Raw genomic sequence first — 23,483 nt, forward strand, 5'->3', positions numbered from 1 at the left:
ATAAGATGCAATATTAAAACACTACATATTGCATAATGCATCAGTTAATAATAATCCAATAACACTTTACTTATAATGGAATATTTTTATGTTGATGATTGATCATTGATTGAGGATCTCAATACTTCTAGTAGTTCCTGAAGCAGAATCATTGTGGATAAGCTTAATACTCATTGTAATTCCCGATTTTAATGATTCAGAAAACTGATGTGAAATGAATGAAATGATACATGAAATGTACCAAATAAAATTAGTATAATTTGCAAAGGTTTATCATTTTCTCCTTTAAACTTCAAGTAGGAAAAAACGACAGTAATACACATTGTACTATAAAACATAATGCTGTGAAGTCCAAACAGCATAGTTTTATTGCTCAGCTTTCTGCAAGGGTACAAGAAGTTTATTACTTTGCTTCTTTATTGTCCTTATGTACAGGTGTTAGTTACAAGCTCACAGAGCAGCTGATGTGAAAAACTAGGAACAAACATACTGTAATAAATACAAAAACACATAGGAAATCAAAAGAAATAAAAGATGGTGCAGTTAAAAAAAAGATTTTTTTCTGTTTTGTATTGAATTCAATCAAAAGTCATTTACACACACACACACAAGAATTTGCACATAAACCTATAAATGTGTACGAAAAACGTGGGGAGTGTGTTTGCTGAACATTACACAGCTTATTGTGGTTTGTAACCAATGAAACCATCATAAAAGCACATAATTTTGACCAGAAATGGATTTCAATTTATTCAATTACATAAATCAGATCAATCAGAATAGACAAAAACCTCTATATTACAGACGTTCAAAGCTTGAAAAAGTTAACAATCGCCTGCAACATTGTCAAGGACGCGTAATCAATTTGGCTGCCGAACTGAGGGAAAGTGAGAGTTCCCCTCGTCACGAAGCACTAAAGACTGAGCCAGCCAGAAAACTTGGTGCCGACAAAAAGTATGAAGGAGCAGAAGTGGACTGTGTGCACTGGACAAACATACATGTGTGCATATGAAGAACATGTGTGTGGGGAGAAAAAAAAAATTATATTTATATATATATATATATATATATATATATATAACATTACAACAACAACAAAAAAAAAAAAATCAGTCCATTAAGTATTTGGTAAATAGAAGGAAGTGTCTGATTATAACTTGGAGTCCAAGTATGCATAACGTGTGCAAAAAAACTTGTAATGCATTTATTTTCCCCCTCTGAGATATTAAAAAGTAAAATCACATACATTTCTCTAACTGTACAAAGACGACATTTTCAGTTTGCTATGTTTTGTCTCATGATGACCACAAACTCAGTGTTTGAGTATTAGCTGACAAACTGTTTCTGGTTACAAATAAATGCAGGCAGCATACACAGAAAGAACATTTAACTGACCCCCCCCCCCCACCCCCCCAAGTCAAAAAGTTTTCTAAGAGTAATTTTTATGCAAATAAATAGGCTCTCTCTGTTGAGCATCCATTCATGCAAAGCTTTTTTCTTTGGATGGAGGCTGTGGTGATGGGAGAAGCTCCTCACTGTTGCCTCTCTGGTTTCTAGTGACTTAATTTGGGTTGAACATTTTCACCGTGTAGCACCCTGGAGTTCAGCAGCAGTCAACCTCCAACATTTGCAGCTCTGAGGATTTGAGGCCACCATCAGCATTCAGTCTTTTATTCCCTCGCTTTCAAAAAAAAAAAAAAGAAAAAAAAATTCATGTTGCAAACAGACTGCTTCTGTGCATACGAAGTAATATTGTCGTCTGAGCTGTTTGGTATTCAGTGGTGACGAAGCCCTCCAGAGCAGCAAATGTGGCTATTTAGGTCCTCCTATGAAGGTATGTGTGTGTTAATAAACGAAAGCGATTGACCACAAGAAAATATCACTTTAAACTGCCAACATTTACACTATCATGGGACAGGGCTTCGGAAATATAGTTTCCATTAAAACCAGTTTTACCCCTCCTCACATACTAGCCCAATAAATGTAAAATAAAAATAAAGAAAACAATTTTAAAATAAAAAGGACAACTTCACCTGAGAATGCAAAGAGGTCTGTGACAGACACCAACATGCTTGCATTTAAACTGAACAGAAAGAACAAGCAACAATATACAAAATAGCTATGTATTTGTACATATATACTCAGAAATTACAGGAGTATAGATACTTTTTACTCTGTATATTTCTAGTGTAGTTGTATAGCAAATGAAACATAATATATTTTAATCTAATGTGAAGAACGATCTCCTGCTCTCACTGCCTCAGTTTGTAAAGTGCTCTAAAGTGATAAGACAGAGAGAAAGAAACTCTTCTGCCTTTTTTAACTGATGATGTGACTGAAAATAGACTGCCTGCGTTGAATAGCTTTTTATCAAGCCTGGTCCCGTGGACAGCTGTCCCTGTACACATATGATGTGGCAGGAAGCATGCTGGGTTGGACAACCCAAAAAAAACATGCATACGTGTTACTGCTGAAGACAAATGTGTAAATGAGGGAAAAGTGAAGGCGAACGAGGCTCAAAATGTGAGGTTCAATCAGCTCTGCAGCTTCAAATACAGGATACTGTCCTTGTGCTAGTAAAAGGTCTACCTTCCTAGCATACAAACGCACAGTTGTATACACATGCAGAAACATACAGACACACATGTTTACAAGAGCTGTGGCCACACTGCAGTGATTCAGGAGAGTAAAACAAGATTCATACCTTCTTCTTAACCAGAGTCCGTCCTTAATGTTTAAACAATCCACAACGAGCTCGAATTAAAAAAACGCCACAAAACATCAGACCCATCCAAGTCAGTTTGTACGAGTTCCATTTCAAAATGATATATTCACAATTTAAATTATATGGTTTGACAGATGACAACGATTGCTGGTGTGAAAATTTACGCTAAAAATGTTCTAATCTGAATGACCAACTTTTTCTCTCTCTCACACATAAACACACACACACACACACACACACACACACACACACACACACAGAAGGGGGACAAATAAAAAGGAAAAACCTGAATAAGAGTGGAGAAACATATCAAATGCAGACGCTTCTGTGCACCAGGGCTGCAGCCTTTACAGTCACCAGATCTCAACCCAGTTTGCCACATATAGAAGATTTTTGACCAACGTGTAAGATAATGCTCTTCACCAACATCTCCCTAAAGCCAAATATATATAATATAAATGTTCATCTTCAAATCTATTTAGTGATGTCTGTGACTGCCTCTAATGCTATATGTCTGTTCTACTGTACCCTGGTCTCTCTTGCAAAAGGGATTTTGATCTCAATGAGATTACCTGATTAAATGAAGGTTGTTATATAAATGAGGGAATATCTTATGGAGGAACAGAGTTCCACAGACTTTGCAAGGCGCACTGAAGCTGTGCTGGAGGCTCGTGGTGGCCTGACTCCATACTAAGACACTTCATGTTGGTTTTTCCTTTAATTTGTCATCCATCTGTGGTATTTTAAAAGAAAACCCTTCAGATATCAAAGCATTACACTGAGGTAGGATGAATTTGTGGCACTCCTACAAGATGAAGCACACCGACTCTGCAGCAATGAAGTTTGGAAGGCGTATTAAGATGAATACTAAGGGCAAGATATGGCTACCTGCTGTTAATGATTCAGTAGCATGACAAGGATCAATTCAATTCAATAGTGACTCGCTGAATTTTTAAAAGAAACACTTCTGTAAGACGTTTAACTTAACATCTCTTAATTTGCTCTCTGTATTTCACACAATCTACACCAAAACAAACAAAAAACCCCCCAAACAAAATAACTGAATAAGAAATGAATTACAGGGGTTTACTTTCTAGCAGCTGTTCAAACCGATATCGATAAAGAAAGAATGTGGGGAGCGGTGAGAGAAGAGGAAGACTGCAGGCTTGTCGAAGATGCACGTATCAGGCTCTGAGTGAGCCTGTTGGTACATTGCAGTGACAATGATCGCCTGCACACAGTGAAACATGTTCACACACAAACACACTCTCCAACGTGTCTCTCATTCCACTGCGAAGCCACATGTCTCCTCGATGGCCGTCAGCAGCTTGTCATACAGCTTGTCGTAGCTCTCGTAGGGCGGAATGTCAATCCGATTGAAGCTGTAGAGAAGAGTGTGTTCATATGAATGAGAGACTGAAAGGGGTAGTTTTTTCCCATTATCATGATAAAAATGTCTGCAGGTACATGCGGTACACACCAGGTATGGGCTTTGGGCAGATTGTTGGTGTTAGCATCTATCTGATGAATGGTGAAGAGTCTGGGCCCTGCAGCACCTGCAGAAAAAACACAAACAGGATCCATCAGGTGCAGTTCAGCATCAAACTCACCAACAACATCTAAGCTAACAAAGTCCTGACCACTTTTTAATCCAGCCTCTGTTCCATTAGCCATGGCCAGACAAGTCGTTTATCAAAGGGTTTCTTTCACTGGCACAACTAAAACATAGTCCTGGAATATTCTAAGATGAAAAAAATGTGAGCACTTTATAGAAGCAAAGATAAAGTAAATTATTTCCTTTGCATTTCACTACATATTCAACAATATATATCATTAGTCATAGCCACATTAAGGTTGTCATAGCCTAATGGGAACTTTTGTTTTTGTTAAAATTAAAAATTCCTCAAACTTTACTAGCAAGTATGGTACCAGATAGCCATTTATTTTGGAATATGGACAGAAAAACAGTATAAGGCTTGAAAGTTTCTAAAACAAATTACAAAAGAATCCCTCTGTGAGCGGTGAAAGTTAGTAGAACAGAAGCTAAGCCAGAAAAGGGATAGAACCTCAGCTCTCTAAAGTGACTCCTCTATTAGCAGTGGAAAGAGACACCTATCTGAGAAACAGGTTAACACACACACAGAGTCAGATAAGTACCCTGTAAAGCCTTGAAGCCTTGCAGTGGGACTCTGGATGAGCCAGTGACAAACTGCAGTAGCCGGGCCCTCCTCTCCTCATCAAACGACTCCACGGCTTTCCAAAACCACTTGACGATGTTGCTGTCGGGGGTGCAATGCTTCAGACGGGTGTTGGACTTCCAGTCAGTGATGTCGATCTTTCCCAGGCCACACACAATCAGCTAAAGGCAGAGAGGCAGATAGAAACTTAATTATTGTATTTTGGAAGATGGAAGAGAACATATTCTTTATCACCAGACTGCAAAAACAAAAATGATACACATGCGGGCGTGTCTGTGTAAGAAGTAATGGGATCGCTTTTATTTTGAAACAATTTTCTCTTGTACCTCCAGTTCTTTCTCATCGAAGGATTTGAGCAGGTGTTGAGGAATAACCTCATTGAAACCTTTCTGCAGGGCCAGAAACTGAGCCTCAATGCCATGCAGGAAACGCCAATTCACGTACAACCTGCACAGAACATGAGGGAGTAGGGAGGGGGAGCAACACAGAAGGAGTCCGTCAGTTTATTAATTTAACAATTGAGTGACTGCAAATACAGATTCAACATCATGACACTGAAAAGTCGTGCAAAAACATGGTACTTGTGTGGGCTGACATTGAACTTGGTTGCTTACTACATCTAGTTGTCACATCCTTGCCTTTGTGTGTGCGCATCCCTCTCCATACCTGACATACTCCTTCTTGGTGTCCTCTGAAACGGGCATGCTCTTGCCGTTGGGTTTGAGCTCATGTTGGATGATTTCTCCGTAGGCATTGTGTTCCACACAGAAAGTGTGGTCCAGGACGCCGGTGATGTCGTTGTCACTGAAGAGGAGGAAGAGGTTAGAGAGTGAATATATGTAACAGGAATCGTCTCAGCTTCTGCAGAAATTATTTCTATTTTTGGTCCAACTAAGTATAACAGCAGTAATATTCGAAGTATACCACACGTGTTTGATTGTGATTCTTTTTGGCAACTGGTCTGCTGTTCAGTTTTCATTTGCTGTATTTTCTTTTCATAAAAAAGGAGCATTTATCATCCTTCATCTTCACTGGGTCAGTGATACTTTATGCTATACTATAATTTATGCTACCAAACAGCCATAATAGTGGGTGACATTATCATAAGTTTTACTGTAATAGGACCTACAGTAATACTTCTTACTTATGATAATGTCTGAAGGGAAGAGAGTCGCAGCGTCCTCATGTCTGAAACAATCTAAACAATACCTCACCACTGTGTCAAAACATGCAAGAAAGGGATTACACCCGCAAGCATGTTTTTTCATTTTTTAAATCAGAGGTCTTCAGCTAAAGTGGCAGCAGAGGGCGCCACAGTCATTACAAAGTTGAGGACAAAAAACATTTTTGTGCCCATCCTTATTATACAATATGTGCTCTGTCCCTTTTTGTGTACACATGTCTGATACATATATCCATTTCCTCTAACTTTGGGTTGTCAGTGAGAGGATTTTAAAAAATGATGCCTAGAAACAAAAGAAGTCTTACAGGATCCAGACAAGGCTGTTGTGGAGGTCGGGGTCGACAGACTCCATATCATCCAGCGTGATCGGTTTGCCCAGCAGCTGTTTGTAGAAGGGCAGAGTGAAGCCGCCGTCGATGTAGTGGCCGTGGAAGACCGCCATGCCCATGATACGACCCACAAAGTGGAAGTACGACAGGTGCTCCTGCACATTAAAGAGGAGAATTCATATGAAGGCTTCATTCATTTCATGTTAGCTTTTATATTACATTCATATATTCAGATTATACAGCTCCAGTTTTTACCATAATGCCAGTACCTAAGAGGTCTCCCCAGGAGGAGATAGCTCACTGCTCTATGAAACATCAGCATAAACACTCACACACGAAATTCATCTGATGTCACATGATAAGAGTTGTCCTACCGGGTTGACAGCAGAGTCGGGGTTGATCTGTAGAGTGTAGATGTCATCTCTGGAGTACTGGAACAGGCCGTAGTAGGGGTTCAGCATCTCGTGGGACAGCAGGTATAGCCATTCCCTAACACACACACACACACACAAACAAACAAAATAATGCTCATAACATAAAAATGTTTGTGGACATTTAAAGCCAGAGAAAACTAAACATGCGACAAAGTACCTTGCTACCCCGCCATAGTCCAGTCCCTCTTCTCCTCTGAATTTGATCATCAGTCTTTTCCAGAGATCCTTTGGACGCATCTTCATCACCTGCCGGTACGACTCCTACAATTCAACCCAACAGCAAATTTAATATAATACAGAAAATAAGACAAGCTTTACAGAACTTTACAGAAAGGACATCATTATTACCTATAAACTTTGGAGGTTTGCTGCTTTGTTTTTGTTTGTGTGTGTGTACACATGTACATTTCTACAAGTGCAGGTTCACACCAGCCTTGTTTAGTCCGGTCGAATCGAACCCTGAAGCTTTTACCCCATTGGTGAGGTTAATTTGCGTGTACGCCAGACTCGAACTCTGGTACAGACAAAAAAACTGCTCTCTCATTGCTACCAAACTGTCAACTAGCAGAGGACAAATTTCTCAATTACTAGAGAAGGTGCATAAGAACACTCAGGCATTCAAAATATTCAGCGATAACGAAAATGGACTCCAGCGAACTGTTGAGCAGTGTCAACAGTACATCAAAGTACTTGTAGTATGTAAATATTTGGAAGGGTTCATTTTATTATTCGCTGACTGTATGACCAATAACTGTACTCCATTTTCACCATGTGGCTTTTGTTTACAATTTCTGGACCGTTCAAGTTTCACCTTTGTGAACGCAAACCGGACAAGCTGGAAATTGTAAACAATGTTATCATCCTCGTACTGGTACGATTCAGGAACCGGACCTTTAGGTGTGAACCTGCCCTATGATTGTTACAGAACTAATACACAATTTCAGATACACTCATGGTGTGCAGGACAAAGATTGCAGAAATAAACCAAAATTAAAACTGTGTGAGATCCTTCGTCTTGATTTCCTGAGAATACTGACATACTCAGGCTGCGAAAGGGCTCATTTCCATGCATACACTGCAAGTTTGGGGCAGAGTCACGCTTAAAATACAATTAATACTTAAGTATTGCTTAAAAAATAAATAATATATGCCCTTGCCTCTATTCATTGTAATATCCCCCCCCCCCCCAAGTTACAGTTAATTCAGTAGTCCGTGTGTTTCCTTTTTATCCAACGTGTTGATGAGCAAAAATATTTGTGAAATATTTGTGTTAAAACCCTCCACTCAATTACTGATGGAACATACACTGAGTTTGTCTTAATCATTTGTCACCTTGTGGCACGGAACACATGTAGATTGGAAATCAGACTAGAACCATTCTAAGTACATGCACACGGTCACATGAACACACTGCCAGCTGTAAACTGTAGTGCTGGCTCCTGGATTAAAACCTCCAGAAGATCTGCAGGGCTGGTTTTCACACTTAACTTTCCCCTTCCACAGCTGTCACGTCGTAGCAGGATGAAGTCATAGTTTTCATTGCTCAACTTGTAGTCATGAAGTTATGTCTGGCCCCGAATACTTGCCACTGCTGCCCTCCTTCCCACCCTCCCCCACACCCATCTCTTTATTTCTCTCCATCTATTTAGCTGCTGAAATCATCAAGAAAGAATGCCTCGCCTTGGTAGAACAAATGATTGAGAGAGCAAGAAAACAAGTCTGCGGAGGAGATGAAAAGTAACAGAGAAATTGTTTTTTTGTGGCGTTTTCTGTTCTGCTTTTCCCTGGAAATCATAAAGCAATTCTGAGTACTCGTTCTGTGCTGCCCTGGGCTTTCTGGTGCACATCATAAATGGGGTGAAAAAATGTCAGTAAAATGCACAGATCTGGGTTTGTGAGCATTCTGCTATTTTAGAGTTTGCATGTCTGCATGTGATGCCTTAAATGCCAGATGATGAATTCTACAAACACATGGTGCAATGCACATTATACAAATTCATGCTAAATTCTTCGTTGTTATGCATTCGTTTATGTGCACGTGTTCTGCAGCTGTGCTCAGATGCCCTTCAACAGTCAACCAAATGTTTCCTTTTATGGCAGGTTAGAAATTTAAATTTAGGGTGTCGTGTTTACGAGTATCAAAAACTTTTTGATACTCCTGAAGTGGAGCATTTCAGACAATGTGATAAGTATCATGATGGGTTATAATCTATAAACATAAACGAGAGTAGTGTTTGTGTTCCGCTTGCATTTTTTTAATGTAGCATGACTGTTTTCAAGAGCTTTAGACTACTTAAACAAGTGCATTGTTAACATGTACATACATCAATATGTGAAAGGGTCATCCCTCTATTCAGGTGTGCAGTTTTTATTTATTTATTTACCTCAAATATCTCCTCACGGCAGACCTCGATGCGGCAGTGGCCAGCCTGGGGTTGTTGCTGAGAAAGTTCCTGCCGCAGGATCTTCAGCTTCTGCACCAGGTCTCTCTTGTATTTGGGCACCGTCAGGCACTCTGCCTCTTCAGGCAACTGGGCTGGGGACAGAACTTGCTGAGGGACCCCAGGACCACCCTGGTCCTTCGCCTGGGGCGGATGACTGGAGGCATTATACGGTTGAAGGGGAGGTGGATGATGAGCAGTCAAGGAGTGGTGGAGGGAGATCCACAGGGTTTGAATAGGCAGATAAGAAAAGTCATATGTCAGTATGATTAACCATTCACTTAAACAGCACTATTTAAACAGTTTGTCCTGAGCTGCTCTTATCCACTTTCCATTTGATGCATTACAGCTGTTTACTGTCACATCATCATTGGGATATTGACATCCGTCTTGTGCACTGCTTTGACTCCAGTGGAGGGAACAGATTTATACAAAGATGGAAGAAAGATGGATATGTCATGTATGGAATTCCCCAGCTCCTCCATCTCAAATATCCTCTAACCACTGAACTGGGGAGTTTTGTAAGAAATTCCCTCTCTAGCGCTCACCCTCCTCTCCCCTCTCAAAGCAAAGAGCACTAAACAGAGCCCTAAGCCCTGTGTAAATCTGATCCAGATCTGTGAACAGGCTGAGCCTTTGACCAGACGTTTGGTAAATATCATCATCAGGACAGACCAAGAGATGGAGATAAACCCAGAGTAAGCAGAGAGAAAGAGATACACACAGATGAAAAGAAAGGGAGAGGGGAAGAAATATACAAAGCAGAGTGGTGTAAAAGTAGCTGGCGCCTCTGGCTAGCTCAGCTGAACAGATAAGCTGATGTGTTCTCTTTGCGCTCCTCCATCACATTTCTCTTCAAGTCTAACATCTCTGACTTTAATCTTTTGAATTCCCCCTAAAATTACTCCAGCTATGTCTGTGTTTTCAACTCTTTTCCATCGCAAGACATCTTTACTTCCTGTCTCATGCATAAAGAAGCTCACAGCCCAGGTGGTTTCCCAGTAGTTAATGAGTAACTTAGCTCCAGACCATTACCCCCCTTTTGCTCTCTTGCCATTCAGGGCCCGTATGTTCTAAAAAAGATGAGACAGCTATAAAATACAATCTTGACAAAAGTGAGCCATGGTCAGTGTTTGAGTTCAGCCCTCCTCCAGCCCTCACTGTGGTGTTGGTGGTGGGATGCCTGGGTGGGCCTCGTAAAAACATAATTCATCTCTCCCTTCACCAGGACAGCAAGCCTCATTTTCCTGTGAAGAGACGCTGAGCCAGCAGAGGACTTCTTTAAAAGAAGCTACTGTCCTCCGCTAGGAGTGGAGTGTCGAGGCTGCTGTTGGCAAATCAAAGACACCACACAAGGAGACCTGAATGGTATATAAAAGGAAAGAGAGACATTCTAAGGTAGCAGCACATAGCCACCTACTTATTCTGACTTGTTGCACACTTGGGTTCTCTGGTTCAGTGGGTTGAAAAAGGCCTAATCTATTCGGGCTTTCCAAACTAAACGGGTGCAGTGTTTCGCCAGTCTATCCCTGTATAATCAAAGTCCGCTACTATTTATTTTATTGGCAGGCGCTCTGGCTCCTAGCATGTCAAAGAAAGGGTAAGACTGCAGTGGAGCAGTCCTGAAAACCACTTTAGGAAGGAGGGGAAGAAAAGATGGCCTTAAAACAAAATGGAATGAGTTGCTTTTGGCTGAGAGGCTCAAGCACCATATAATAAAGCTCTTTTTTCCTTCTGAGGACAGTGTAATTAAAATACGTTTCTACATAGTTCAGCGTCTCTGGTTTCCAAACGGGACAAGCTCTGCATATTTGATGGTAAATATAGAAAATACAAGCACAGCAAAGCTGAAAATCTGCCCAAGCCAAAAGAGAGAAATGGTTCGTATTGCTGTGACAGCTTGGGTGAAATACGACGATTGGAGAGAAATATAAACTTTCAAATTCAATACGAGAGCCAGAGGACTTTATTATTGTTATTCCAAGGTGGAATGAGCGGGAGAAAAAGAAACTGGAGAAGTCAAAAAATGAAGGAGTGAACATTTGCCAGAATTGGGTCACCTGCACATGAACCTGCAGAGTCATGACATGCCTCCATCCTCTTTCTGTGTTTGCAGGGAGGCAGACCGGGTGTGTGTTTAGGTGAGAGAGGGCACGCACAAGAGCACAAGGCCGCATGTTTGTGTGTGTGTGTAAGAGAAAGTGTACTTTTTTCTTTTCCACGTCAGTTGACACAGACGGGCTGAAATTAGTGTTGAGTAGGTATAGCGGTGTTCAAGCCACACTAGCCACCCCAACACACCCACTCTGCCCCCCACCCAGCCCAGAGAATCAAAGGGCCCTTTATGAGTCGATCTGGTCTGAGTATCAGCTGGTGCCGTGCACTTTTACACTTGCCTAAAAAGCAGGAGAGGACAGCGAGGACAGCCAAACACTACAGCCGACTCTATAGAAAGTGTGTACAGAGAATTATTTACTTGGACAACATGTGTGCACTTTGCTAGTAAATGCGTGATCTCTAACATTCTTCCCACCTACCAAACAACCACATCTGCACCCTTATACTAGTTTCAAAAAATACAGGAAGTACAGGAAACCAGCTGCAGACACTTACTGAGAATAACGAACGAAAGCTTTGCAAAACGTTAGAGAAAACAATCCGCTGTACTGTCTGCTTTTGACTTGACTTGTATGCACACGTTCCCTTGAAAAATATAAAAATTTAATTAAATATGGAAAAGTTACAAACCTAGAACACGCAGAAATCAAATCATCAGCTTATGGGAGCAAAAAAGCACTTTCCACCGAAGTGATTTGGTAAGAGTTAATTTCATTTTGTAGGGCTTTAAGCTTACAACTAGCCAGACCAAGGCATATATATGCATCAATCTTTCACAGGTTAAATACACCACACACTAATGTATCAAATATAATATCTAACAATCACTTCTAAAAACACCAATGCAATTGTTGATATAAAATGTCATGAAGATTTAAAACTTGTTGGTTGGGAAAATACCTGCTGATGCTCACTAAACCTAAATCCAGCAGCAACTAAAAATATATTGAGCAAACACTGATGTAATGTTTCAGACATATACTATAAGCTGGTTCAAGGGAGGAAGCCAAGTATGTGAGAGACAGTGTGGCAGACCACAGTAATGTCGCTGTGTCCAACATGCAGACAGAACACAAACTGTTTCCACAGACGAGGGGGTAAAAAAAAGACACTCACTAAACAACAAAAAGGGGTTAAGAGATGCACGGTAAATCAACAACTGTTAAGTTCTAGGTAACCAAATGTTGTTTTGGTCTGTGGGTCAAAGAGAAATAAAATGCTGTAAAAGATACTACAACATTGCTTTTGTATTTTAAGCAACAACAATGCAAGTCTGCAAGTTTGATGAAGAATGAAACTGAAACAGCTGTACAATGATAAAAGATCAGACGCACTTAGACCCCAAAGCTCAGTCAACCATCATGTCTGGCAACTCTGCATCCAGTTTCCTCCGAAAACTAGGGCTGGGCGATAAAAACATTTCATATGATTCGATATCGATAATCATCACGATATATGTCAAATCATTATTTCTTTCAAGTTTAAAGGCAGATTTGTGTGTGAAAATTTAAGAAACCAGATGGTTAAATATGTGGTTAAACTTTTCTTTATGGTCAGAATGTGACAAACACTTGATGTCAAACAGTGGATCCTTCACAAGTCTGAGGTAGAACATTCAAAACTATTATCTTTTTCAACAAATATGATTAGTTAATCTTTTTTCAGGCCTCTTTTTTTCCAACAAAATAAATATTTCAATAGAAAAATTAAGTGCCAATTAGTTTGTGATTCAAATGAATTAAAGCAAATATTTACTGACAATATATTGAACATTTATTATAGTGTTATTGAGGAAAATTGTATTGCGGTAATTATCATTATTGTTTTATTGCCCAGCCCTAATAGAAACAGACCATTATTTTATTGTTACAGCGATCGGTCTCCTTTCAGGTCGAGGCTGACAGGGCGGCTTGCTTGCACTAGCTTTTTATTTCAAGTCAAGCCTTTCTCCTAACTTAATCAAAGCAAGTCTCTGTACCCTGTAGCTGTCGAATTTCTTTGACTGACCATCTTTGTTTTGTCTTTTGCCAACTGCTATATTTTATTCTTTTGTTCATTGTCTGTCTGCCAGGAAACAGAAACATTAAAAAGGGAAAGATGCACCCCAAATATAATGAAAACATATTCCAGTGGTCCAAGGGAGACCGAGGCATAGCGGCTTAATGCTTTTCTTACCAGTATGCAAGAAAATAAATGTCCCTTTGCACACTCCCTGCAGTATGCACAACCCCCCTTACAAGCCCTTTCCACTGAATAAAATCAAAACACTATCTACGCAACTCTGTAGATATCTCAAGAAAAACAAAGAGGCATTTTTGCTGAAGCCACACACAAGCATGAGGTAACACGCACTCTAGTCCTGACATTGAAACACCACCACCTTCAATCGCCTATATGGAAACAGGTCAATGTAGCGCAGCATTATGGCATGTGCATGTGTGTGGTGGACTTACGTGGATATAGGGTGAAATATTCTTAAATGTTGGTGCTGATAAAAGACAGATGTCTTGACATTGAGCCAGCAGAGAGGCTGATAACTTTAACAGGTTTTGGAGCACAGAACAGGGCGAGCGGCAGAGAGAGAATGGGTGAGGACAGAGGAGATAACAGGAGAGGGGGAGGCGTAGAGATGAGAGGATAAAAACAAATGGCCAAGGACTGTCGGAAAAGAGGAGAGAAGAAAAGGTAGAAAAAGCAGATTATGTCAGTGGGTTTGACTAGTTGTACTGGATCCTTTTTTTTTTTCTTTTTTTCTTTTCAGAGGCCTTAGTAGACCTGAACAGAAGGTATAACAACGTTATTACTTCCAAGAAATTGTCAAATGTATGTACATGAACAATATATTTAGACAGATTGTTGTGTGGCCTCCACCCACTAAATAATCTAACATCATGTCTGTGTTGTCGAGATCATTTAGCAAGGCTAATAAAATTTTGTATTTTAGAACCAAAGCTGAGAAGAGGCCTATTTGAGTTTGAACTCATTTCACTTTACAGTTGGCCTATTAAACATTTTAAACTTCTTAAAATAAAATAACTGAAAAAATGATTTGACCCTAGATCACGTTCTACTTTGAGATATTGTACATTTGAAATACGGTTGATTTGGCGGATAGTCTTAAAGCCAGAGTATAAAATCTGCTGTGACACCAACTATACAAAAAGGGTGTATTAATTTTGTTTTCATTAATCAGCGTGCATTACGGAAAGCTGCATTCGAAATTAGAGCTCGTTAATTTTGACCTTCTCAAAGCTCTAAAACTTTGTCTGGATTCCCTCAAATCTCTCCTAATAAGGAGTCAGACAAGCAGTTAATGATGCTGACTGGATAACATAGCTGAGCTTCAACTCACAACCAGAGGCTGTTCTGACACATATGGATACTATTTGACCAAATGACCAGATGTTGATTTCCCAAACATGTCTATCGTGCCAGCCGCTGTTATTGAAAGAGGTTAAGACGAAGAATGTGTACTAAAAAAGCAAACAGGAAAAATCTCCACATCTCTGTATGTTCCTCTTGTACTAATGATTCCTACCTCACACACTGACAGCTAAAATATCAAAAAGAACAATCCTAAAATCGGGTCGATCATGTCAGCGATCGAGATTACTCACAGGTTCCTTCCACATGAATATCACGACTTTGCTAGTTGTCATTTTCTCTAAATTACTCAGTTGAAGAGCTAACATGCTGCTAAAGTGTCTAGCCCATGTGTGTTCGGCGAGGATATAAGAATTGGTGCTAAGCTAACAGCTGCTGGGCTAACAACTGTTTAGTATTATTTCAACAGGCCTCTCTGTTGGCTTAAGATGCCTACGAGCTGCTCTTCAGTGGAGGCACACTGCTGACAGACAGCACAAACAATCTGAAAGATGGACTGACAGCCCCCAGTACGTACAGCCAGACAGTTTGTGTGAGTGTGTGTGTTGAACTTAAATGATATCCACATGAAAGTCAACCTTGTGGAAGGTTATGCACGTATATACATAAACACTCATAGACTGGACATTCCCCTGTGGAAAAGATCACAGTCTGCATTTTCTCTCATGAGTGTGTAACAGTATGTATGTGTGTTTGTGTGGTTTGGTTTGTGTGGCTGCTGAAATGGCTTTATACGGACAGCTGGGATGAATGTATGAAAACGTCCGGCAACCTGTGCATGCTGATTGTACTGTTTACAAGCATGTTTGTCATGGATGAGTGCAAGTATGTGAACACACGTGTATGTCTGCACAAATGTCTGTCTGTCTGTCTTTGTGTGTGTGTGTGTGGGACGGGTTACCTGAGGTTAGTGTTTTGGCTGTCCATGGCCACACGGGAACCATTTGGACTTGGGCTGCTGGAGAAAACAGGAGGGGAAAAGGGAGGAAAGGACAGAAAAAGACAAAGATGGCGAAAGGGCATTAAACAGAATGTGAATGACAGAGAGGAGCATTCAAAACAACAGGGGAAGGGATTTAAAAAATGAAACAGTGAGACAGGACAGACAGTACAAACAGAAACAGAGCAGTATGGAGGACACAAAGAAACAGAATTAAGGTAGATTAAACACAACGACAAAGAAAAGAATTAGTGGAAGGAGACAAAAACAGCGGAGAAAAATGGCAGTGTCAGTGAGAAAGACAGAAAGGAAGAAGATGGGAAACGACCATTGACAGAGGGACGAATGATGAATGAAGCCAAGACAGCCATCAGTGATCATCTTACAGCAGACATATTCATTGCTGGTGGATTCATGACTGCAGTGTGTATCACAGGTTCCCAAACCGTTTTTCCCCTCTCTTCAGGTTTTTCCAGCATCCCCAGACAAGAGTCATCATGTCCATTTCCAAAACGGATAGTCTGAGTGTAAAGCTACTTTTAAATACACTAAACTGCTAACAGTCCTCAGACGAAACTTTAAAATTGAGACTAAACCAAGACCAGCAGTACAGTAGTGTGTCAGCAGTGAGTACAGACAAAATATTGGACTCGTTGAAAAGCCTTAACATATAAAAGATGCATCACGTGGGCAAAATAAGTTCATTAACATTAACGCTATGTGGTTTGTGGTTTGAAGCATCACACTTGGATTTGTTTTCTTGAGAAAAAGCTTCCTGTTTTTCTTTTCCAGTTAATTTGCTTTTATTTATATCTGGTATTTTCAAATGAGTAAATAGCTAATTAAAGTCATAATACCTTGGTTGGTGTTGTATCACTGCAACTATTGTTGATCTCTGTTTTTGTCACCACTACTTTGAGTATTCCAGGTAGAGGGGACTGTTAACTATACAAAGCAGCAGTACAGATTTGCATGCAGCTCTTCTGTTTTGGAAGAGTTTAAGAGTTGTGTGTACAAATACAGGGGAAAAATGCACAATTTTATTTGTCCTTGGTAGCACAAATCTAAACCACAGCCAAGGTAATGTCTTTAAGTTCTGGGGGCTCGAACGCATCAATGATTGATATACTCACTTGAGTACTAGATGCAGATTAGCAGATAGCCGTGGGTCTGTGAACTGTGTTGTTCGATTGTTGTGGTCGACAAAGTAGACACGGCCAGTGGCTGTGTTTCTGATTTCCCAGCCTGGTGGAAGTGGGCCCAGCTCCTCACAGTTCACATTGCTTAGGTCCCTGAACAACAAAAATAACCCCATTAAGAATCACTACAAATTATTACTATAAGTATTATCACTACAAGTTACTCAATTATTCCATTCTAAATTAAACTACAAATGCATACTGCTAACACAAAGAAGCCTGCAGACCAAACAACATTAATCCTCACACTTTGACTAGTTTAAGGACTTTAGGATAATGATGGACTGCTATATAATTGACCGTCCTTAGATGGGAGAATTTCCGCCTAACAGTGATAACAGAATAATTCTATAATTAACTTGCTTAACAAACGCCTTATGTGCCGATTCAGTGTTGCTTCAGTCACTGCCCTTTGTGGAGTTCAGATTTTTCTGAGGAGCAATATTGGTTTCACATTTTTACAGCTGTTGTTAGTAATGACTGATTGTTAGCTGCCTCTCTAAAGCTCAATGCTAAGTAGCAAGTAGGTAATTGCTTTTAAACAAACTACAACAAGAAGAATGAAGAATGCCATTGCTGTAAATAAAGGTTATCCTTTCAATGGCATATTTAGTGATAGTGCTGTTCTAAGTGATGAAGTATGGGTTGGCATTAAACATTTACATTAAGTAGTAAAGTAGACATTTCCTCTACAGCCTGTCCACAGGAATCAGCCAATCAGAACACAGGAGCAGAGCTCTCAACAGACCCAAACGCATCAACATTAACATCGCCATTATCCTTCTGACAAAGTAGCCGCTCTAATTTCTTGATTCTTCTCTTCTCCTGTAAACTGATATTCCTGTCAGTAGAAACCGGAGCCCTGATCTGGGACAACGCCATAGCCGAAAGAGGACTTGTACTTTGTGTGCGAGTACTTTGTCCTTGTGTGAAGTGAGGACACATCACTCGGGGACAAAGCACATGCCTCGCTGCACTCATCACAACATACTGGGTCATTTTAACAGCACCGTCCAAAATGACCAAACCCAGAGGTTGCTGCTGTGAGTTGGATGTTAAATGCATGTGCTTCATCGCTGAGCAGCAGCTACACACCGAGGCATGGCCAAAAACGTAACGCAATAGCACTGCCTGCAGTCTCTGGTGAATTTACTAGTGGGCTATTGAGAGTTGGTTCTGCATTTGATTGAATGCAGAACCACTGGCCTGTGGTGTGATCAGCTCAACATCTGTCCAAAAATGTTCTTCCAACTCTACATCGAACTCAGGGGTCACTAGTCTGGCCGACCCTGACATGAGACTGAAATTTGACTACTAAGACTAAGTTTTTGAACACAACTGTGAGCAATTAAGTGAGAAATTAGGTCTGATCCAGTCCAGTCATGTTCAGTTTGGCTCCTGTCAGTTTTGGGAATATATTTCAGGTTTTAGATAAGGATTAAAGCAATACAAGCTGTCAGCACTGCAGTGTATTTATGTGTTTAAGAAAATGTGTTGCTGAGATAATTATGCTCATATTAATATCTCTTAATAACATTTATCAAACCAACCATATAAAGAGCTCTACAAATGTGGACAATGAAGATGGAAAAATATTAACATGAAGGAGTTACCTGGGCACCCGGGGGTCATGCCAGGTGCTGACTCCAGTCTGTGTGTGGAGGAAGTAGACCTGCCCCTGCTGAGTGGTTCTTTGCTCTAAAACAGAGAGATAAATTGATTGGAATTCTGAAGTCAAAAGGTAAAAAGAGCACTGAAACAAGATTGGAACGGTTGTCGAGAATGTTGTTCTGTAGTGCAGTCCTGGTGGGTACAAGCATGGAAACGGAGTTTGTGTATTTTGGAGAAGGGGAAGTCTGTTTATAATTTATGTGACAGGCAAACTGCAGAGACATGACTTTCTTAAGGCCAATGTAATCAATTAGTTCCTCTCCAGTAGGCCTATTCCAAGAGGATGGGGAGTAAAAATGGGATGGGAATAAAATGTGAGGAAAATTTATCAAAAACTTCCATGAGTGTTTTTCCTTGCTAAGAGTTCCTCGACGCATCCTTGTTGCCTTTTTCCCCCTAAAGGCTGGTGTGTGCTCTCAAATTCATCCTATTAATCTCCAAAACCAAAAAGAATGGCAAAGAAAATGCTGCCACTCATTTCAAACCCACTAATGTAATATACTGTGAAAAAATTAGGGAAATGAGGACACCAAAAAGAAATTTGAAGATAACGGTTTGTCATTGGCTTGTTGGGTAATTTGTTCCATTCAGCTCATGGATGAATGGAGAGTGAGTGTGTGAATGGTGGCACAAAGTGTGTACACTGTACAGGAGGAGTTGTTCATGTGTGCATATTCACCCGCTAATCCATCACTACTCCACCACCCACCCAACTTCCTACTGGCACGCACTAATTTCCTACCCAACTCTGCCTCTCTTTTTCCCCCCACTCACACAATCTCTCTCTCTCACCACACCCAGCCACTGGTTCAGAGGGTTCAGCTGCGAAAGAAAGCACACGAGCTGTTGGGCATCAGTGACTCACTTTGTCCAATCTTGGCCAGCCTCAGTGGACACAGCAGGACATTTCAAAAGGGGGCACAGGTCCAACACTGCCATTCTAAAATCCCTGGCATACAGCACTACACTTAAAATAATAATTTATTTTACAGACTCTGTGGGTATTGTGGGGTGCACTGTGGCTGACTGTGAAAATTACACTTTTCTGAAAAAACAAAACAAAAGACGCTGATGTTCGCATGCCCTAAGTAAGGCCAGCTTAGGAATTACAGACATTAAAAAATAGCCAATAGCCTGAGCTAAACACCGAGCTATGAATACCCTGCATTCCCTCCTCCTCTTCGCTGTGGGAATATCAGTCTGCAAAGCCAAAAAATTCCAACTATGGAAAGTGTTTGCAAACAAGAGGAGAGACGGAATATTAACACATAGCAAGCGTTGATTGCAGTTGTCATGATGTGGTACTGTGGGAAGGAGGTAGAGGAGAGGACAGGAGAGGAGAGTAGGGGGGGTAGAGAAAGTGTGAGTGAGCCCAAGGACAGAGAAGGGCGACAGAATAAAATAAAAAGGGCATTTAAACTTTATTCTCATCATTAAAAGAAAAAAAATGCTCAACACGTCACTGCCTCCAGGCTACAAGCAAGATTCAGTATTGCATGATCATAATCGGACAATGTCATGTGACATCATAAACACTACTTTTTTTTACTATGGTATCCTCACTGAGGACAGATACAAAATGCAATAATTTATTGAGACTGTATCACTTTTTTCCTACTTTACCAGATGGAATTCTTAAATAGTAATCAGTTAGCAAAGGGAATGTGTGTGTCTATTACCATAACCCTCAGGCAGGTCAGGCGGTGTATGCAGGTGCGTTCGACTCATGTAGTTACGATGCCGCTGTGATCGAACCCGTCTCTCCTGGATCCGCTGTTCACCCGGTGGGACGCTGGCCTCGGCCCCATTAACAGGTGTCATCACTGGAGTGTTCTCGTCCACCACACAGCTCAGCGGACGCCCTGATGGGCTAGAGTACTCTGACGCTGGCCTGGGAAAGAGTAGAAAGTGCATATGTTCATGTGTATGCACACTATGGTCTTCTCTGTGAGTGTAATCTGAAGTTGCTCTATTTTCAAGATATAATGTACAGTATTATATGTATACATCATAACCATTTTTATAACAAATCAGAAATAAAAAAACATTTTTTAAATTTAATTTGGCTAAATGCGGTGAACTGAAGGAATAAATTAGGGATGCACGATAATATCAGCACGTCATCGGTATTGGCCATCTTAAGACATCATCCCATTACTACGAATTTGTGAAGAACAAAGAGAAACAGGCACCAACATTTTTGAAAAGCATTCTATTTTATGTCTGCATGATAAACGCATACATAATAATATGTTAAATTTCACTAAAATAGAGATTTGATGTTCTCTGCAATTAGGTGGGAAAATATATGCACATCTTGGTATCTGCAATCGGACAAAATGAGTAAGAAAAAAATCGGCATACTAGATATAGGCAAAAATCTAATATGGTTCATCCCTATAATAAATTGATAAGAACAGTGTGCTAAATGAGTTGTGATAAGTGGTGAACTTTTGGTTTTGGTAAATGTATGCAACTGTGCACCATGTTTTCCTCTATTTACAGGGACCTGGGTGTGGAGGGTGCAAGGAGGTGCGTTACTGTGTTTTATGTAAGCAAAGCCATAGGTGTAGAATGTTTATTTGTTCTTGTGATGTCTAGACATACACACAAGTATAATGTAATTATTGGAAAAGAGCATGTTTCATCAGTCCTTGAGCAGAAAAATCTATTTAATGGTTATATTTAGGAAAAAGTGATATGAAGGATTTTGTGTTGCAGAAAAGCAAACAAAGTCATCATAAGACTACAAGAGAATCTTTAGTGTGTTTGTGTGCTACTTAAACGGCAGGTCTTATGAACAAATATCTGATAAGCAGACACAAATGGAGACAGGAAACAGGCTTGCTTACTGACACTTACTGTATCTGTGTGTGTAGCATGTTTGACCACTGGCTGTTGTGAGTTACTGACGCCATGGCTTTCTAAACCCTTGGACCCTTTTCTGTCAATCCACATCCCACCTCCACCCCCTCTCCCCCATACACTCTTCCTCCCTTTCATCCCCCCGCCCACTTATGTGCCACGTCGCCCTCCACTTTTCTTTCCAGTCTATGAGCCATTTTTCTCCTCCACACCTCCAATCTGTCCTTTTAAAAGTAGCTCAATTACCAGTTTTTTCTTTGTCATTCCTCAGGAGGAGTGACAAGGGCCATTGAAGAATTGTGAGAATAAGTAACAATGACTAGTCACCACCAACAACCGTCTGTTTAAGAATACAAAACTGGGGCTGTTGAGTGGGGGGGGGGGGGGGGGGGGGTCTGTTTGTTTGCTTACTCCGCAAACGGATCCATTGATATGGGCCAAGTAGGAAGGCGACAGTTGTTCCTGCAGGAACAGGGGCCAAGTCAAACCAAGCTGCCCGACTGGCTGGCTAGTTTATTTAGGTAGGGGTGTGTGGGTGCGCCTGTGAGTGTGTGTACTTTTACATCTATCTTTGTGAGAGCCATTTTGAGTTTTAAACCACAGGAGTGAGGACATTTTGGCCGGTCCCCCCTTAGGAACAGACCTTCAAAGGGCTGTTTGGTTCAGACTGTGTGCAATGTTTCCCCTATATGCACACATATCTGTGAAATAAACATTTGGAAGATTCATCTTGGATCCAAACAAAGATAGTACAACAACTCAATCCTGGGGGAAACACTGGTGTGTGAGTGTGTTGCAGTGGAGAATTTGCTGAAGTTTGCTGTGCATTATATCGGCAGGGCTGCCATACATAAGGCCCCATCCACACTACTACGTTTCAAATTAAAACGGAAACCTTTTGCTACGCTTGCACCTCCCGTCCAGACTAAAACGGCGAAAACAAAGACCTAAAACGGAGAAGTTTGGAAACACTGCCGATCCCGTTTTGCGTTGAACAGCCAATAGATGTGCGTTTTCAGTTGTTTTAATGTAGATGGAGATCAACTCTGATAGGCAGCTAAAACACTGGTGTGGACGGAGATCGTATTTGTTTTAATTCTCCGTTTGTAAACTAAAACGAAGTAGTGTGGATGGGACCTAAGATAGGCAGTAGAAGGATTAGCGATATAATTTGAGCCGTGGGAAAGCTCCCATTTTAACACGGCTCCCTTTTTATAATATTATACATTACTTGAAGTCATAGTTGTGGATTAGTGTAGATGTACCTGGTAGGTCTCTCCCATTGCGTGGTACGTGTGATGTGGTTCAGGTACTGTATCCTTCCAGAAGCTGTCCTCCTTTCTTCCCAGCTGTTACATGACAGATAAAACAAACTGGTGAGAAAACAAGCCTCAAACTTCCACTTTTGACACCTCTAAGAACATCCTCATCTAACAGTGCTGTGAACAACGTATCCTTCATTTTATAAATAACACAAAAAAAAGAGTTTCACCAATGGGCATATAGATGAACCATATAAATTTATCTTTTTTTTTTTTAAACACACTAAGAATTGCACCGGAAAAGAATTAAAAGAAACAAACTAGACAAGGGTCTCAAAGAGAGGATATTAATATTCACAACTACAGTTTACAGATGTTAAATATATCTCACTTTTCAAATACACACAAAATCACAGATAAACTAGACCCCTGTCTAGAGCCATCTGAAAATGAGGTTGAATTTTTTCCAGATTACATTTAATTTTCTCCCCCAAATTCCACATTTTGCATTTAAATTTTTCTGAATTCTGTGTTTTACAGTTAAAGCACATTTCAAATGTATGTGCAATTATTTATGGAGTTATTAAATAGGTTAATGACTAATGACAATTTCTTCCCACTGATCTTCTGTAGGACAACCTCCATTTGCTCCTCGAACACACCACGGTGATAAGTAGGTCTGACGGAGGCTACTCTCACGTGGGCAGCGATTCTTCTTGATTATAATACTTGAC

The 23,483-nt window shown here is 40.5% G+C and overlaps 1 protein-coding gene across 4 annotated transcripts in view; it reads right to left on the reverse strand.

The window, feature by feature from the left end:
- Positions 1–325: 325 nt before the first annotated feature.
- LOC119899331 (E3 ubiquitin-protein ligase SMURF2-like) overlaps positions 326–23,483 on the reverse strand; it is a 75,281-nt gene continuing 52,123 nt past the window's right edge. For 2 of the 4 annotated variants that reach the window (XM_038713859.1, XM_038713860.1), the window contains 14 exons: positions 22,753–22,836; positions 20,302–20,513; positions 18,565–18,649; positions 16,886–17,044; positions 15,714–15,770; positions 9,254–9,467; positions 7,027–7,130; positions 6,810–6,924; positions 6,412–6,590; positions 5,590–5,727; positions 5,250–5,370; positions 4,883–5,084; positions 4,206–4,281; positions 326–4,107 (listed from right to left, as the gene is read on the reverse strand). In XM_038713859.1, coding sequence (XP_038569787.1) covers positions 4,008–4,107; positions 4,206–4,281; positions 4,883–5,084; positions 5,250–5,370; positions 5,590–5,727; positions 6,412–6,590; positions 6,810–6,924; positions 7,027–7,130; positions 9,254–9,467; positions 15,714–15,770; positions 16,886–17,044; positions 18,565–18,649; positions 20,302–20,513; positions 22,753–22,836 — 1,846 coding nt within the window. In that variant the 3' untranslated portion in view covers positions 326–4,007. The remainder of the gene's footprint in view (positions 4,108–4,205; positions 4,282–4,882; positions 5,085–5,249; positions 5,371–5,589; positions 5,728–6,411; positions 6,591–6,809; positions 6,925–7,026; positions 7,131–9,253; positions 9,468–15,713; positions 15,771–16,885; positions 17,045–18,564; positions 18,650–20,301; positions 20,514–22,752; positions 22,837–23,483) is intronic. The other 2 variants (XM_038713861.1, XM_038713862.1) reach the window with 2 other exon arrangements.

Source organism: Micropterus salmoides, unplaced genomic scaffold (assembly GCF_014851395.1).
Source record: "Micropterus salmoides isolate LMB-PRFRI ecotype aquatic unplaced genomic scaffold, ASM1485139v1 Ms_hic_scaffold_12, whole genome shotgun sequence".
Classification (NCBI taxonomy): Eukaryota; Metazoa; Chordata; class Actinopteri; order Centrarchiformes; family Centrarchidae; genus Micropterus; species Micropterus salmoides.